This window comes from Centropristis striata, chromosome 5, assembly GCF_030273125.1.
Source record: "Centropristis striata isolate RG_2023a ecotype Rhode Island chromosome 5, C.striata_1.0, whole genome shotgun sequence".
In the NCBI taxonomy this organism is placed as follows: Eukaryota; Metazoa; Chordata; class Actinopteri; order Perciformes; family Serranidae; genus Centropristis; species Centropristis striata.
This window is the reverse complement of record NC_081521.1, coordinates 41,202,922-41,220,785: the sequence shown is the minus strand read 5'-3', so window position 1 is coordinate 41,220,785 and position 17,864 is coordinate 41,202,922. Positions and strand designations below refer to the sequence as shown.

General features: G+C 40.0%; 1 protein-coding gene across 1 annotated transcript in view; it reads right to left on the bottom strand.

Annotated features, from left to right (window-relative positions):
• The window catches only part of LOC131972110 (serine/threonine-protein kinase WNK2-like), a 77,896-nt gene that overhangs the window by 16,634 nt on the left and 43,398 nt on the right, over nt 1–17,864 (bottom strand). The window contains exons 7-18 of the mRNA XM_059333871.1: nt 17,444–17,663; nt 14,337–14,610; nt 13,389–13,504; nt 12,155–13,051; nt 10,494–11,552; nt 10,342–10,380; nt 9,320–9,472; nt 7,884–8,303; nt 6,662–6,961; nt 5,810–5,853; nt 1,369–1,528; nt 1,161–1,277 (exon numbers count right to left, since the gene is read on the bottom strand). Coding sequence (XP_059189854.1) covers nt 1,161–1,277; nt 1,369–1,528; nt 5,810–5,853; nt 6,662–6,961; nt 7,884–8,303; nt 9,320–9,472; nt 10,342–10,380; nt 10,494–11,552; nt 12,155–13,051; nt 13,389–13,504; nt 14,337–14,610; nt 17,444–17,663 — 3,799 coding nt within the window. The remainder of the gene's footprint in view (nt 1–1,160; nt 1,278–1,368; nt 1,529–5,809; nt 5,854–6,661; nt 6,962–7,883; nt 8,304–9,319; nt 9,473–10,341; nt 10,381–10,493; nt 11,553–12,154; nt 13,052–13,388; nt 13,505–14,336; nt 14,611–17,443; nt 17,664–17,864) is intronic.

Below are 17,864 nucleotides of genomic sequence, written 5' to 3'. Positions count from 1 at the left end.
AAAGCAACAGAGCATTCAAGGTTATATTCTACAAGCAGTGTTTAACCCATTGAAGCCTGGAAAGCGTTTACGTCGTTTTATAGTATTTGTATAAGCTCTCAAATACTTTTTGAATTTTATTTCTATCTGCTACAGAGGCTGAAAAATCTATTATTTAGTAGAAGAGTTCACACTTTTTTTTCCAGAATTTTTCCAGAATTTCCGGAAAATTAGAGGCTTATTTTAAAATCGCCCAGCGGTTTTTCAGGCCTCAATGGGTTAAAATAAAACCGGAGCAGGAACAGATGATGTTGATCAAGCATGTAAAGGAGGAGATAAACATTGTAAAAAGAGTAAACAGAATGACTGAAGCTTCACATTTAATTTAATTTAAGAAAATCCAAAGACTACTTTTGCATCATTTGTGAAGTTGGTAACACTTTACAATAACCATCATTTATAGATGGTAAATAGACCATTTATAAATGTTGAACTATGATTTATAAATGGCAAATAGATGGTATATTAATGTAAGTTGATAGTTACTTTACCATTAACAAACAATTACATTATAATTATTAGTTTATTAATAGGTTTGCACTCATTATAACACATTTTAACACCAATCTTCAGTATGTAAATTACTTAAAAAATGATTCATATACCTTTAAGAAATTGTTTGAAAACCTTTAAAGATTAAATATGTATGGCACTATGTAAATGGTTAATAATTAGTTTATAAACCATTTATAAACATCACATAGATGGTTATTTAATTGTAAAGTGTTACCGTGAAGTTTATTAGGTATTTATGTTTCTAAGCATTTCACTTCATAAAACTTAATTCAATATGTTGCTTCAGTAAGCTTCACAAGTAGGCGTTTGCCTTGGGCCAACTATATTATACATGATAAGCTGGTGGAGCAGTTATGCCATAAATATTCATCTATCTATCTATAAATATGAGCCCAATATGAATTGGTTGGGATTGGAAAAGAGAGAGAACGAGCAAGAGAGAGAGAGAGAGACAGAAAAACAAGTTTGCTGCATTGCAGCTGAGAACAGCAACATGGGGAGTTTGAGAGTTGTGAGCAGGAAGAAAGCTTCTCTGGCTTACAGCAAAACTCTACAAAAATCTTTGCATCATCTTTAGTAACAGTGGTTCACTCCTACATACACACCATGTATGTAGCGATCTCCTCTGGTGCATCTCCATCTAGGTCAAACTTGAAAGTGACCATTTTGTGGTTATGAGTTTCCAGCTGACACTCCACCATCTTATCGCCAGTGTTGCACACCTGCAAGAAGAGCAGAAACAATAAACACATAATCTAAAGTGAAATCATGTTATTGAGAAGGAAACGGTGTGAATATATTGTGGTGACCCACATTGAGCATGCTGAGCTTCGGCCTGCTGATCTTCTCTTGGCGAGAGCGCGTGCGTGTGGACCTGCGGTGGTGTTTACGGACTTTCCCTTCGCCTTTCCCTCCGTGAGTCCCCTCGTAGCCGTCGCTCATCTCCTTCCCTGACGTGGCGTCAGAGTTGACACTGGATATGGTGAAGAGAAGCAAGCACATCAGTGAGTATTGTTAAAATAATTGATTATTAAGGAAGTTGGTAGCTTTATACACACTGTATGGACGTGTGTGCATATCCAGGATTTCTGGGTAGCAGTGGCTCTGAAATTAGATTTGGTTTTTAATAAGGACTTGGATCTGGACCCAGTGAGTCTGTTGTTGGGATTACCAAACCCACAAATAAAATCATCCCATTGTCAAAAATTGTGGAATGTCTTAACATATGCTGCACGTAAAACTATACTGCTGAACTGGGTTTCAAATAAGCCACCTACAGTTTTAGATTGGCATAAGGTAATATTTGACCTCTTACCCATGGAATATTTGACGCACTGGTCCAGAGGGAAAATTGGTTTGTTTTATCATATATGGACCCCATTTCTCAATTATGTTGGACCTAGAATATCTAACATATTTTTGAAGGTGCTTCCCAGACCAAGGAATAACAATTGAAAGTTAAAGGATAAACTAAAGATAATTAAAGATATACTTAAAAAAAAAAAAAAAGTTATTTTCTATATTGGTAAATGATTTGATGCTTGATTTCTGCTCCTCTGTTCTCTGTCTCACTATCAAAGGTCAAACCTTGGGTGTAATATCTCTCTCTATGCATTTATATTTATCAGGCAATATGATTTTGATACAATGATTATGTTTGTGTGTTAATGTTATAACATATATTTCATTGTCTGTTTCATATTTTTTAGACTTTTAGAATCTATGTGAGACAGTGAAAATCCTTTTGGCTCTGTTAGACAAAATATCTCTGTAAGACATAACAAGGCAGGAGGTTTTTGTTGAATGTTCTGGAGAATTATTTGTTTCATAGCATTTTTATACTGTATATTCATATTTATTCTGCACTGGAATTCTATTCTACTCCTTAATACATACTCCTTCTTTAGACACTTTATTTTTTATTGTATTTTATTGTATTTTTATATTTTATTGCTTGAAGTATGTGTTGTCATTGTCTCTGTGTGTAATTGCTGCTGCTACGCTGTAATTTCCCAGCTTGGGATAAATAAAGTATATCTATCTATCTATCTAGAAGAACTGGCGAATCAGCGGTCAAGAGGGCGGGACTTCCTGGAGGAAATCGACCAGCATGTTTTGTAAACAAATGTTAGTATTTTAATGTGTTCAGGGAGAGAGACGTGGTTCAGACTTCACCAACTGAAACACGTCTGTTTGTATCAGGGACATGAGTTTTTGAACCCAGAGAATCTCTGTAAAATGCACATTTTTTGACGTATTGTAATAAAACTATGTTAAACTGAGAACTTGGACGTCTCCAGCTCTTCATTTCCCATCAACGATCTGCGCAGAAAAATGGTGAGGTTTTTTCTGTTGGTGACAGATTATCAATTTCCAAGGTTTCCTCATGCAATTTTTCTATCAGTATGTATTGCTTTTAGGGTTGTCAAAGGTATCGATACTAAAACGTTGTATCCGGATACAATACTCATTTTCAAAAGTATCGAGTATCTGAAGCTTGTTGTCATAGTTGCAGTTTCTTTTTGCACAACTGTTTTTATTATAAATATTTAACCTGTGGTTCTGTTCATTTTTACATGTTGCATTTTCCTTGTTAATTAATAAAAATATTTCTGTTAAATTTTGGGGTCTTTGTTTTTATCCTGGTGGTATCGGAAATGTTTCCTGAGTATCGTTATCGAGTTGAAAATTTTAGCATCGCGACAACCGTAATTGCTTTATTCATAAACACAGTAAAAACCAGACACATAGCTCTACAATGTACCTGCTGAAACATGTTCAAATGTGTTGCCCAAACCAACATGGTCTCACAGAAATCCGTGAAATAGCCACGGAATCGCTCAAATTTCCGTGAAACTGACACGGATTTCGCTACAATGCAAGTTAATGACAGTTAATAAGTTTTCCTATTGGTTTGTTCCAAGTCACGTGACTTTCAAGGTCCCGGCGGTCAGAACAAAAAACATGGCGGACAGTTCTCTCATTTTTAGTGAAAAAATTTTGACTTAGTTTCTGCATAAAAATGGATTTTGATCACATTTCTAGCGAGAAATATATGTTTTATTTTCTAAATCTTCACTCAGTGAATGTACATAATCACTTTGTATGTTGGAATAGCCACGGGATATGACTGGCATTAACTTGCATTGTAGCCAAATCCGTGTCAGTTTCCCGGAAATTTGAGTGATTCCGTGGCTATTTCACGGATTCCTGTGAGACCAGGTTGCCCAAACAAATATGATGGATTGACAAAAGGAGAAAAAGTAAATAAGGTGTGTGAGAAATAAGAAGAAATGATCTAAGTGTGTCACACAATCCTCTGGATGCAATAGACAGACATTTTGAACGGACAATGAAAAGAGGCTAACGGTCTTTACCTCTCTGCTCCGATATGGGGCTTAGTGAAAAGGTTTTGTGAAGTTTATCGCTGCTCTGGAATGCCTGCAGGATTTGCTAAGAGTCTGATATATCAACCATGGGTGACGCTTAACTCCACATGAGCTTAAAGGGGATATAGATTTGTGGGGGATTAGCCGTCTGTTATCGATTATGAAGAAACAAGTGAACTTTTCTGAAATTAAAAGCAGCTTTGGCTACTGTTGGTCAGAATGATATGAAAGATCAATAGATTGGACATCGTCAGACTGTGGAGTTTGCAACGAGGAAAGTTTATCAGAATGCATTCTGGTTTTACAGACATGGCTGGAGAGCTGTCCTCTGGTCAACGTGCTGCCAGAGAAAGTTGGCATCGGTTGCTGCAACTCTCTGGTTGTGAGGAACGGTGGAACGCCTTCAGTGTTTCTAAAGGCGAGCAACGTCTCCGCCTCAGTGAGTGCAACATTAAAACACAGCTGAGAGAATCAATGCTTTTAATTGTGTTTTAAGCTTTCTGTTTTTACTTCTAATTTGAGACAAAGGAGCAATGTAGACAATCATTGCAAGGTTCTATTAGGTTTCCTTTCAACAATTACAAAAATGTAAACAATAGAGCAGGGGTGTCAAACTCAAATACACAATGGGCAAAAATTTAAAACTTGAATAAATTTGCGGGCCAACATTGAACAAATAAACCTTTTAATATATACCAAACATGTTTTGCTTTAACATTAAATATGGAACCAGCAACGCTTATAAACATACAATATATAACTAAATAGTGCAGACATGCAAAATCAAATTTCAAATAAAAAACACATCAATGTCATTAATTTATTAAATAAAAATTAAATAAAAATCGTATGCCTCTTTTCTATTTGCATCCTTCTGATTTAAATATCAAAATAAACTTTTTCAACAGATTAATACATTTAAAAATAAAATAACAATAATAAATCTAGTATTAGCGGTAAATGTGCCGTATAATACTGGCGGGTCAGCTTTTATAGTACAATAATAAGATAATAATTTGATATTGGCTAGCGGGCCAAATAAAATTACACTGCAGGCCAAATTTGGCCCGCGGGCCAGAGTTTGACACCCCTGCAATATAGCCTCTTATTTTTTTTATATTATAAATTAGCGGTATTATACGGCGCATTTACCGCTAATACTACAAATCCCACAATGCCCTGCTGTTGTTTTGGCGCGTCAATCAGGACAGGACCCAGAAACGCTCCTCTGTGACAGTCGTCATAGCAACCTCAAGCTAGAGCTGTCTCCCAGCTACCCCTTCCCAAAAATGGAGAAAAGAAAGGCAGAATTTATTAACCTGTTGAAAAAGTTTATTTTGATATTTAAAGCAGAAGGATGCAAATAGAAAAGAGGCATACGATTTTTATTTAATTTTTATTTAATAGATTAATGACATTGATGTGTTTTTTATTTGAAATTTGATTTTGCATGTCTGCACTATTTAGTTATATATTGTATGTTTATAAGCGTTGCTGGTTCCATATTTAATGTTAAAGCAAAACATGTTTGGTATATATTAAAAGGTTTATTTGTTCAATGTTGGCCCGCGATTTTATTTAAGTTTTACATTTTGGCCCATTGTGTGTTTGAGTTTGACACCCCTGCAATAGAGCCTCTTATTTTTTTTTAAATCTAAAGGAAGAGATGACAGAAAACTGCTTTAGAACAAATGCATTATGCCAACATTCATACCACTGCTTATCAGGCAGATTGCTGCACTCAAGATGAATATCCATCTGACAGCACTGAGAGCTGACGGAGATTTTTCTCATCCAATATGCATTTCTAAACATTCTTAGTATTACTGACTTCTCACATCGGAAGAAGGGAAAGAAGCTCGTACCTGTCATAGCTCTGTCCTCCAGTGGGTTTTTCTGCAGCTTGATCCTTAAGACAGAACAAATGCACAAAAAAACAATTCAACAAACCAGAGACAAGGAATAAAAGATGAATATTTATCAGTTATTTGATTTTAGATTACGTTTCTGATGTTGAATATAGAGGAAGGACAGTGATGCTACTGTACATCAAGGTTATTATAGTTAACGAAAACTAACGAAATAACGAAAACTAAAATTGAAAAAAGATTTTCGTTAACTGAAATAAAAATAAAAACTACAGTTTTTAAAAAAACGATAACTAACTGAAACTGTATTGCGTGGTTACAAAACTAACTAAAACTAACTAAAATTATAGTGAAAATGTCCTTAGTTTTCGTTTTTTCATTCATAATTCAGTGTTTCTATTTGAACATGCAACACATGGTGAATATGTTTACTGAGACTGGGATGTTTACACTAGAACCAAAATTCAAAACAGTTAATAACCTTATTGGGGCTGAGATGATAAACCAAAGGAAATAAAGGAAACATTTATTATGACCTCTTTGAATCTGGCACCCAACACATAGCCCGTTACAAAAAAACTAAAACTAACACTAAAACTAATAAAAACTAAACTAAAACTAAGCATTTTCAAAAACTAAAAACTAAACTAAAACTAGAAAACTCACTCTAAAAACTAACTAAAACTAACTGAATTTGAAAACAAAAATTCACAACGAAATCAAAACTAAAACTAATGAAAAATCCAAAACTATTATAACCTTGGTGTACATGTGAGTGCACTGGTGTATTAGCAAAGCAAGGTGTGCAGAGGGAGAACTAAGATCTGGAGCTGAGTCATATGTCCGTACCTCCATGCTGGTCTCTGCTGGACCCTGACCTGCAGCTCCGCTGAGACCACTGAGCTGTTTCTGCTGAGTCATGCTGGAGCTGGCAGACCCAGATGACACTCTCTGAGAGTCAGAGGGCTGCAGCACAGGGATCTGGCTCTGGACCTGGCTCTGGCATGGGTTCTTGTCCAGCTGGGCAGCAGTGGGGACTGTGCCCGGGTCTAACCCGTTCTGCAAAGGTGAGGAAAAGACTGCAGGCTGGACTGGCGGAGCAGAGGGGACCAGCTCCGGGTGGCTGACCTGGGCCTGCTGGGGAACCTGCTGCAAGAGAGAGACAGAAGATTGTGCATTTTTATTATAAACTATTGTGTTGTCTTGCAAGAATCCTTTGCAGACATTTAAGACATTTGGCTGTTATGATCCTTCTTGATAATAATTCTTCAGAAATTTTAAACAAGATTTTAATCTGTGAAGAACAGTATGTATAACAACATGCATCAGCATTATTTAATCAGTCTGACTTTAACATACACTACCGGTCAAAAGTTTTAGAACACCCCAATTTTTCCAGTTTTTTTAATTGAAATTCAAGCAGTTCAAGTCAAATGAACAGCTTGAAAGGGTCCAAAGGTAAGTGGTGAACTGCCAGAGGTAAATAAAAAAAGGTAAGCTTAACCAAAACTGGAAAATAATGTACATTTCAGAATTATACAAGTAGGCCTTTTTCAGGGAACAAGAAATGGGTTAACAACTTAACTCTATGGAGTCTTGGGCTATTTTGTCCATTTTTGAATTCTTTTCATGTCTTTGTAAGTCATTTTGTGTCTTTTTTTGGTCATTTTGTGTCTTTTGGTGTCTTTTTTTGTCATTTTGTGTCTTTTTTTAGTCCTTTAGTCCAACATAAAATGTGATTTTGAATCTTTTTTTTACTTTCAAAACACTATCATGCTCAATAAAGAATTTTAAATGTTGCAAATGTGCATTAATTTCAGAGTACACTGAGACATGAAACTGCATCATTTTCAATTAAATTCTGGAAAAACTGGGGTGTTCTAAAACTTTTGACTGGTAGTGTATAACAAATAATAATCCCTCAACCACAGAACAACAGCACAGTGACCTTAACAACAAAGCTTTTGGGGGGGGATGTAAACAAAAATGTAAAAACAATCTGACAGAGATTATCACAGTCACAGCTTCCAGTTCACACCCTCTTGGTAAACATCTGCAGCATCATAATTACCTGTATCAGCGGCTGAGTGCTGCCGTTTGTGGGAGGGTGTGTGTTCTGGCACGGGGCAGTGTGTGTGTGTGTGGGGTGGATGCTTGGTGCAGATATAAATGCAGGTTGCGAATGAGAAGCTTCAGATCTAACATTCTGCTGCAGAGCAGCGCTGGGCTGGTGCTGTGGGGACGTCTGTCCCACCTTCACCAGCACAGGTGAGGGGGAAGGTAAGAGGGACACTGGGACGGGGGAGACTAATGCGTTTTCAATGTGCAGAGGAGAAAGGGGGGAGACAGAGGGGGTCACAGGGAGAGTCTGCCCAGGTGAAAGGAAGATGTGATTAAGAGAGGAGGAGGTTGGAGGGTGAGGGGCGGTGTGGGAGTGAGAGTGGGAGGAGTCACAGTCAGTCACAGCTGTCATCACCTGGATTGTGGGATACTGTGGAGGAAACGGAAGGGAAAAGAAAAAAGGAAGAAACAGAGGAAAATCAAATAATCTAGAGAAGAAAGATCAAAGATAGGAGGATGATGCATCAAGATTACTTGCATCAAGTTTATATTGCATTTGGTCTTTATAATTAGAGGTAGAAAAACTGCTGAGACACACTATAACATGTCCAAACTATTCCACAAAGGGCCGTGTGGCTCAAGGTTATTATAGTTAACGAAAACTAACGAAATAACGAAAACTAGAATTGAAAAAACATTTTCGTTAACTGAAATAAAAATAAAAACAAGAGTTTTTAAAAAAATGGTAAATAACTGAAACTGTATTTTGTGGTTACAAACCTAACTAAAACTAACTAAAATGATTGTGGAAATGTCCTTAGTTTTCGTTTTTGTCAACTTTTTTCATTCATAATTCAGTGTTTCTATTTGAACATGCAACACATGGTGAATATGTTTACTGAGACTGGGATGTTTACACTAGAACCAAAATACAAAACAGTTAATAACTCTATTGGGGCTGAGATGATAAACCAAAGGAAATAAAGGAAACATTTATTATGACCTCTTTGAATCTGGCACCAACACATAGCCCATTACAAAAAAACTAAAACTAACACTAAAACTAATAAAAACTAAACTAAAACTAAGCATTTTCCAAAAATAAAAACTAAACTAAAACTAGCAAACTCGCTCTAAAAACTAACTAAAACTAACTGAATTTGAAAACAAAAATTCACAACGAAATTAAAACTAAAACTAATGAAAAATCCAAAACTTTTATAACCTTGGTGTGGCTGCAGGTTTTCGTTTTAACCAAGCAAAAGCACACAGTTTGACCAATCAGCTGTCTGAAGACTGAGATCAGTTGATTGACTGAGTCCAGTCTGGTGTGCTGAAAACCTGCAGCCACACGGCCCTTTGTGGGATAGTTTGGACATGCCTGCTATAACTCAAACACAAGGAAAATGATTTGGTATTATCGGGGTAAGGGATCTGTGACAATACCTGGGATGGGTGTGTTGATGGCAGAGAGTTTGTAACTGGCAGGGGCTGGAGCTGTTTGTGAACAGCAGCCTGAGGTGGTGCACTGCAAGCTGACTGACTGAGATTCTGTCCATCTTGTCCAAGCTGTGGAATGCTATGACCAGCAGGGATATTCTACAGGAGAACAAGAAAAGAGGAGGGAGAAAAGAAAGAGGGAGGAAGTTTAATAATGGCAAAGATTCCAGTTTCATCTCTCAGTTTGGAAATCTGCATTTCCTGCTATTGACCCAGATCAGAATAGCTCACATTTTCCATCCTGTCCCTAAGTCTGGAATCAGTCTGAATCTGCTGCACACACTGGAGCTCTGTTTACCACGGAGCAGACACAGAGCGTGCCTGGGAGGGCTGGCTGGCGGATGCAGCGGCTAAAACCACCATTATTGTTTTCATTACTGTTTCCATCATCTCTCTGTTGGCTGTTGTCGGAGAAATCTCCTGTTGAACTGTTCCTTTTCTATTCACTACTGTCCACCAACACAGCTGCTTCTAATTCAGCTCCGCCAAATCAAAACCAGGCATCATATCGTTAGCCTCATAGCATATTTGCCTAAGTCATATTTGAACGTTTTCGGGAAACAAGAAAAAACAAAATTTTTAGTAAGCCCATTGGTATTCTTAATTGATATTGTAACAGTAAGTTCAAATAGAAGTGTGAACAAGTTTGCATAAAAAATTAAACACATCGATTTCATAACAGATAAAAGTGACTTAGGCAGAATATGCCCTGACTAAGGCAATTTTTCTCTTACATATAAATAATGTAGTTTGGTTTGTATGTAGTAAAGTTAGGCAGATATCACAATTTGGCCAAAAAATGACTTAGGCAATTATGCTATGAGGCTAACGATAATATAGGTAGCTCATAAAGTAACAACATCATTGACGTAAAACAATAATGCTTTCTTTTTTAAGTGCATTACTTTCTGTCCCTTCCTAAATTGAGTCCCACATTGACAAATTGTGTTGAGACAAAGGCGTTCTACCTGGTTCTGGAAAGCAGCGATGCAAAGATAGGGTTGAAACTGATGAAAAATGAAAACAGGGGAGATCAGAGGAGGGAAAACAAACCTGGGGCACTTTGTATGCCACCTGGCTGCAATGTACTCTATAGTGATTATCAACACTGTGCACTCACCTGTTGTGTTCCATAGGTCTGTGGAGGAGCAGTAGACTGTGCAGTCAGGTACTGGCTCTGAGCTGAAGCAGAATGTGTATAGCTTTGAGAGGCAGAATCGGGTAGACCTGCAGGAGGAAAACTCTGCTGTGTGGCTGCAACCTGCACAACTGGGGTTGCTGTTGGAGGAAGTTGGAAAGCTGGGGTCTGAATCTGTTGGACTGCAGACTGAGATGCATCCATGGCTTTCTGACTGTGCTTCTGCAGAGTTGGAGGGTGTACTTGTTGCTGAACAGAAGACTGAAGACTTTGAGGAAGGTAGGTAGGCTGTTGTGTCATTTGTTGGTGTATGGCATGCAGGGTTTCTTGATTGTGCTGGAGCTGAGGCTGCATATAAGCCTGCCCAGCGTGTTGTGTTAGTTGTATATTTGACTGATTATTGAGTTGGTGCTCTTGCTGAATGGGTAACTGTTGGCTGTAAAGTGCTGGTGTGGAGGAGCTCTGACCAGGCTGCTGACTGGGCAGTTTGACTGCAGCTTGGACGTGTTGCAGTGCGCTGGGAGCTTGTGTAGGGTGACACTGGGCCAAGGCAGCCATGGTTGGGGCTACAGAGGCCAGAGGGTAGCTTTGTGCTTGCTGCTGTGCTGGCAGGCTGTTTGCTGCTGCAGCAGTCTGTTGCTGAACTGGAGGAGGATATCCTGATGCAGACTGGGTCTGTTGATGGGTTGAGGCCACACAGTTCTGACAAGTTTGCTGGACTTTCAAAGGAAAATTCAAAGAGCTTGCTGCAGTTGCCTGCTGCTGTTGGCTTGGTGCTTGGTAGCTCTGTGCAACATGTTGAGGCACAGCTGATGCTGAGATATTTGCTGCAGCTTGGATCTGCTGCACACTGGGAGGTGTGTAACTAGCAGCGCTGGATGTCTGGTGTTGAGCTGGTGGTGCAGCACTGTGTTGGCCAGCATATGGAGCAGGAGGGTAGCTGTGTCCAGGCTGCAGGTACTGCAGTGGAGTGTGTACCGGTGTGCTGGAGGAAGGCAGGCCCTGGACAGACGGTTGATTCTGGTGACCTGCTGAACCAGCCTAGGGGAACAAAGAAGAGGAACTCAAATTAGACTTCCTAGTGTGGGAATTTCACCGCTCAAGGATAAAATCCCAGAAAAAAACAACAAGTATGCCAGTAACAATACCGGATGCAAGTATAATGATGGTTAAAAATAAGTTAATGAAACATCTGTTTCAACAATGAGCAGGCGGTGACAGGTGTGCGCTAAAATAAGGACAGAAGAAAGAAATGGAAGGAGAGACCAAGAGGAGGGAGGCCTCCTTTAATCAGAGGTCATCTATCCAACCAAGCTAAGGAGCAGGACAGCTGTAGCATTGGGCCAGTGATGCAGAAAGGAAAAAAAGGTTAAATTCTAGGTCAGTTCTAACAGGGATTGATTAAAGTTAATAAGCAGGAAAACATGAAATTGTGCCATTGTCCTCCGTCAGGAGCTAGCTCATGATGTTGTTGAGGACAGTCAGCTGGAGGCCTATGCAGGCAGCAAGACTCAGGCAGTAGACAGGAGATCAGACCAGCTCCAAGCAGAATATTGCAGTAGCTCCTACAGGCTAGGAGAAATCAGCTAAGCAGGTGTGGACCCCATTGGGAACCCAAAGCGTTGTCTGCTAATGTGACCTACCACTCCAACTTGCTGCTCTCTGCCACAGAATCTATCTTTGTAGTCCTGAAGGGGTTCTTGGTTCCCAACCCAACTGCCGTTCAGGAGAAGTCTCTTCAGGCTGCCGTCTCCATGGCTGCGGGCCGGCCTGTGGGCCGCGGAGGGGTGGAGCAGGTTGGGGGTGGGCGTGGCTTGACAAGGGGCTGCTTTGCGGCCGATTATATTGAAGAGCGACTGCTGCAGCAGCGAGAAATCTGAACAATCACTCAAACCTTTCAGCCGTCCGTGACCAGGGGCGGGCATTGCTCCGCCACAGGACGGGTTTTGTCTAAAGTCACATGGACAATGGTATGTTGGCATGGCAACAGAAGGGCAGTGGTGGCTCCCTTCCCGTGACCTCAGAAGAAGCAGAGACAGGCAGGCCTGGCACATCTGACCATTATGCATTGCAAAATGGTGGTGATGCGGAGAGGTCAGACTCAGGAGACTGCTGAGGTCAGAGTGTCTGCGTCCACTCGGCATAGGAAGCGGTAAGTTCTCGTCTGATGACGGCATGATGACGGTGTCACTAAAGCGCCGGTGCTCAGGGGCAGATAAGACGGGGAAGCCCTGCGGTACTGGGGAGGCACTCTGGGAAGGGAACCCATCCTTAGCCTCAAAGTGAAGCTCAGGAGGGCTGAGTTCCAACTCGTTCTCTGGTAGTGTCAGGTTGGGACTGATTGATCTCCGAGACTGAATGAGGGCACGGAACTGAGCAATGTGGTTTGCCCTTTGAGTGTCAATAACCGGGGCACTTCCTCTTCTGGTTGCAGCTCCCAAACCAGTCCTGAGCTCTGTGCTCTGTGTTGGCCCCAGTAATACCTCACCTTTCTCAAAGGAGTGAAGTCCATGTGTTAGCAGAGGGCTACTGCTCCGGCACTGATTAAGGAGTAATCCAAAAGCAAAACACATGTTACTCAAAATGAAAAAATAATAACACAAAAAGAGATATATGATGAGATGAGGATGGAAAAACTTGCTTGCATCAACACATGAATGTATGAGACAGACATACGCATGTAACATGCATAAGACTGATCTACCAATGTGCAGAAATATGTTGACTGTGCAGAAAAAAAATTATTTTGTGTGTAGTTATCGTGACTGTGCTCGGCTCCAAGGCCACATGAGCAATGGCTGCTTTCAACCAGTGTGTGTATTTTAATAAATCTGAATGTAGATGGTCCACCTGGGTGTGCATGCTCATGATACAGACCTGCTGTGTTGCCATAGTAATCGGCTCCAGCAGGGACTGGTAGAGGACACTCTGCTGGCTGCTGTGGGAGTCTGAGTACACAGTGGAGCCCATGCCACTATCAAGTGTGCTGTCTGCTGCAGAGATACACAAATCAAGAGACTCATAAAAAAGTCACAGATTAAAGGAACACTCCACCGTTTTTTCATATTAAAACATGTTATTCGGGTAAGTAAGACGAGTTGATACAGACCTCTTGCGTCTCAATGCGTGCACTCAATCGCCCTGGCGCGCGGCGCCACTTGGCTAGCACTTAGCTTAGCCCAGTTCATTCATTAGGATCCAAACAGATGGACAGTTAGAAGCGACCAAACTCCTCCACGTTTTCCCTATTTAAATACAGCTACACGAGTAGTTAAACGACCAAGTATGGCGACACAAAATAAAACGTGACGCTTTTCTAAGCGGATAAAAAGGAGAACTATAATGTATGGCGGAATAGCACTTGGGAGCACTTCGACTCGGCGCAGTAATATCATCACTCCTGAGGGGAGAAGATTTTTCAGGAGTGATGATATTACTGCGCCGAGTCGAAGTGCTCCCAAGTGCTATTCCGCCATACATTATAGTTCTCCTTTTTATCCGCTTAGAAAAGCGCCACGTTTTATTTTGTGTCGCCATACTTGGTCGTTTAACTACTCGTGTAGCTGTATTTAAATAGGGAAAACGTGGAGGAGTTTGGTCGCTTCTAACTGTCCATCTGTTTGGATCCTAATGAATGAACTGGGCTAAGCTAAGTGCTAGCCAAGTGGCGCCGCGCGCCAGGGCGATTGAGTGCACGCATTGAGACGCAAGAGGTCTGTATCAACTCGTCTTACTTGACCCAATAACATGTTTTAATATGAAAAAACGGTGGAGTGTTCCTTTAAGCTCATGTGTTTCTGAGTGGAGGGGGACAGCTCCTCTTACATGTCACTGAGGTGGCACTGGCTGGGAGGTTTCGCAGCCTGTTGTGCTGGTCTGCCTCGGGCTCTTCTGGTTCCAGCGAAGGCTGTCCTACATGTGCAGCCACAGCAGAGATGCCCTGAGATGGCGTCATCTGGACTCGGTGCCCTTCACCTTGTTCCACTGGAGCTGCAGCAGACACTGTTCTCTCTCTTCTCCATTTGATCAGTGCCACACGGTCCCTGATCGACTTTCCCACAGTCTTAGCATCACTCTCGTGGAAGAAGCCAGACTCCACCTGACAAAGAAAAAGGGAAGAGCATGACTTCCAGGATATTTTTAGCATGGAGCATGTGAGAGAAGAGAGAGCACATTGTGTGAGGGAGGGAGGGAGAAAGAGCAAGAAAAGGAAGCAGGAGAAGAAAAATCTATTTCAAGGGGATCAGAGCAGGGGAACGATTCCTTTTGTCAGCAGCTCTGCTCATTGTTCATGACAGAACCGTCTGGACTGTCCATCCAGATGTTCATTCACATATTCACATCTGCAAATAAAGATATGAGACACAATGCATATAACACATTACACATGCAACAAAAAAAAGGAAACAGCTTTGCCTCAAAACCAAAAAGGTATGAAGCCATGTGTAAAGCAGTACAAAATAATATTTGAAAGAAAAAAGCTAATGTGTATTGCATATTAAAGCTATATGGCGGTGGCTCACGTTATGCAGACTGCAGAGATAGTTTTTTTTTGTCCAATATATTTTTCCTTTAGAGGAAAGATGTGAGAGATTCAGCAGACTCAGATGAGGAGTCCCAAAATCAGCCACTAGCAGAAGTATTGTTAGCATCTTTTAACTTTTTTAACTTTTAACTAGCAGAGGCTGGCACAGCTTTAGTGGTTGTGAAACATACAGTTAGTTACTGTGTGCTTTCACTGTCTGTGTTGACAAGACAGTTTCTGGTTTCTTTCACAGCTTTTTCATATTGGACAGCAATTGGCTTTCCAAGTTGTAAGTATACCTAATCTATCTTGCTCAGCATGTTTGGATCTTTAGGGAAGAACACAGAAATCTCTCCCTTCAGTAAAGGAATGTAAAAACTACTCCCTGGTACAAACTTTGCACAGATACAAATCAGTGTAGTCAAGAAGATATTTACCCCAGCAGCACTGCAGGGGACATAAACATAAGAAACATATTTTTTAATGGAGGAGAACTTTAAATAAACAGAATTTGCGGTATGAAATGTCACAGAAAACACGTAGAAGTAAAGGACTGAGAAGTAATGAAGGAATGAGCTTAAGGCCTATCTATGGGGACAGCATTTTTTTAAATTTTTTTAAATCTTACTTTATTTTTTATCTAATTAATTTCTAACCTGCCTCCAGTGTTTCCTCGCTGCTCCATGTTGAGTTCAGTTTTGTGCTTTGTTTTTAATAGGATGGGTGGAGGGTGTTTGCTTGTTTCTATGTTTCGTTATTTTTTATTATTATTATTACTTTCTCCTTTTTTATGTAAAGCACTTTGTGCTGCATCTCTCTTGTTTGAAATGTGCTATACAAATAAAATCTGATTGAACATCTCTCATGTTGCCTGTCTGTTGAGCAACGACTCATCACAATCTGACTGCTGGTCAACATGTCTGCTCTCATGGCCAGGTGATTATTACAGAGGAGAGGTGATATGTGGGAGAGAATGAGAGAGCAACAATGAAAAGGAAGATGATGGTTAAAACAAAAGGTAGAATAAGAGAAGGCAAAAAAGACAATATTTCTACTAAGCTGTTTACATGGCTGAAAAACATGAATATTCCACATTCTAAAGGAGCTGTATATACACTACCGGTCAAAAGTTTTAGAACACCCCAATTTTTCCAGTTTTTTATTGAAATTCAAGCAGTTCAAGTCAAATTAACAGCTTGAAAGGGTACAAAGGTAAGTGGTGAACTGCCAGAGGTAAATAAAAAAAGGTAAAATATAATGTACATTTCAGAATTATACAAGTAGGCCTTTTTCAGGGAACAAGAAATGGGTTAACAACTTAACTCTATGGAGTCTTGGGCTATTTTGTCCATTTTTGAATTCTTTTCATGTCTTTGTAAGTCATTTTGTGTCTTTTTTTGTCATTTTGTGTCTTTTTTTAGTCCTTTAGTCCAACATAATATGTGATTTTGAATCTTTTTTTTTATTTTCAAAACAGTAGTGTATGTCCAAAGTGTATGCTCCAATACCCAAATATATATATATATATATATATATATATATATATATATATATATGGAATAGCGGTGGAATTAGTGTGCATGTAAACGAGGGGGATAAATGCTCGTACTGTCGACTTCTTTGTGCAAAATCTGATAACACATTTCAGATGCTCGTCGGTCTTGATGCAATAAATGGGCCAAACATGAATTGCTATCAAAGCAAGTTTGATTGAAACCATTTGGAATAGTCGTGTCAAAAGAACACTTTTAAATGTCTCACTGAAGAATTGGTCTCTGTAGTTTTCTGATACTGCTACCCATTTAATTTTTTTTCCACCAAAGCCTGTTTAAGAACAAAGTCTGATAATAACTTTTTTATATTCTTCATCAGAAGTTGAGCTATCAATCTCTCTTAATCCCACACCACAATAAATAATTTAATATTGCTGCAGAATGCAAGATGAGGGATATAAAACCTTGAGGTTGATATTATCATGGCTTACACACAGAGACATTTTCAGTTTTTCTGGGCCAGTTTTTTTATTACAGGGCCTGTGGGAGCATTATCTGATGGTGTTCACCAGAGAAAACAATGTTAACAAAAGGAAAATAAACAAAACTGCAATCAGTGTATTCCTGGAAGAACAGAGTAAGTTATCACCAGCGATCTGCATGGAGTGCATTCCCCGATGATGAGTAAAAGAACAAGTAATACCAGAAGCTTCAACACGCAGCTGGAAGGAAATGCAAAGCCAGACAAACTGCATAACTAGGATGGGTCAAACCTGAATTATTACTTAAAATAAAATCAGGAAAGGTATTCTGAGAAGGTTGAACCATGTCTAGATGTCATAAGGCAGATATCACAATGTAAAACAAAGAAGTACAGAAGAATTTATCTGATTCATCTTCAAACATTCACTCACCATTTCTTGTGCCACAACCTCAGGGACTTCCTTCTCCAAGTCGAATGTGAACTCGATGGCTCCGCTCTCTTTGTACTTCCCTTTTAACTTCTTGTGGTCCTCCACCCACAGTTTCAGGGCGATAGAGTCCTTTTTCCCATCATCCTCCTCAGCTAGCTCCACCCTTACACCTGTGTCCTCAGCAAAGAAAGCGTGGTTCAGCAGGTCCTTGATGGTGTACCTGGAGAAGGAACACCACAGATCAAGACTCAGGCCCCGTTCACACCAGGACGCTTGCGGGTGAAAACAACAAAATATTTTATGTGAAGTGCCTTTCGTTTAGACGGTGACGGCGTTTTGGGGGCTTAAAGACGCAAAAATCTGAAACCACCCTCCAAAGTGTAAAAGTTAGATCCTCTCCTCCGTAGCGTGTCGTCTACAC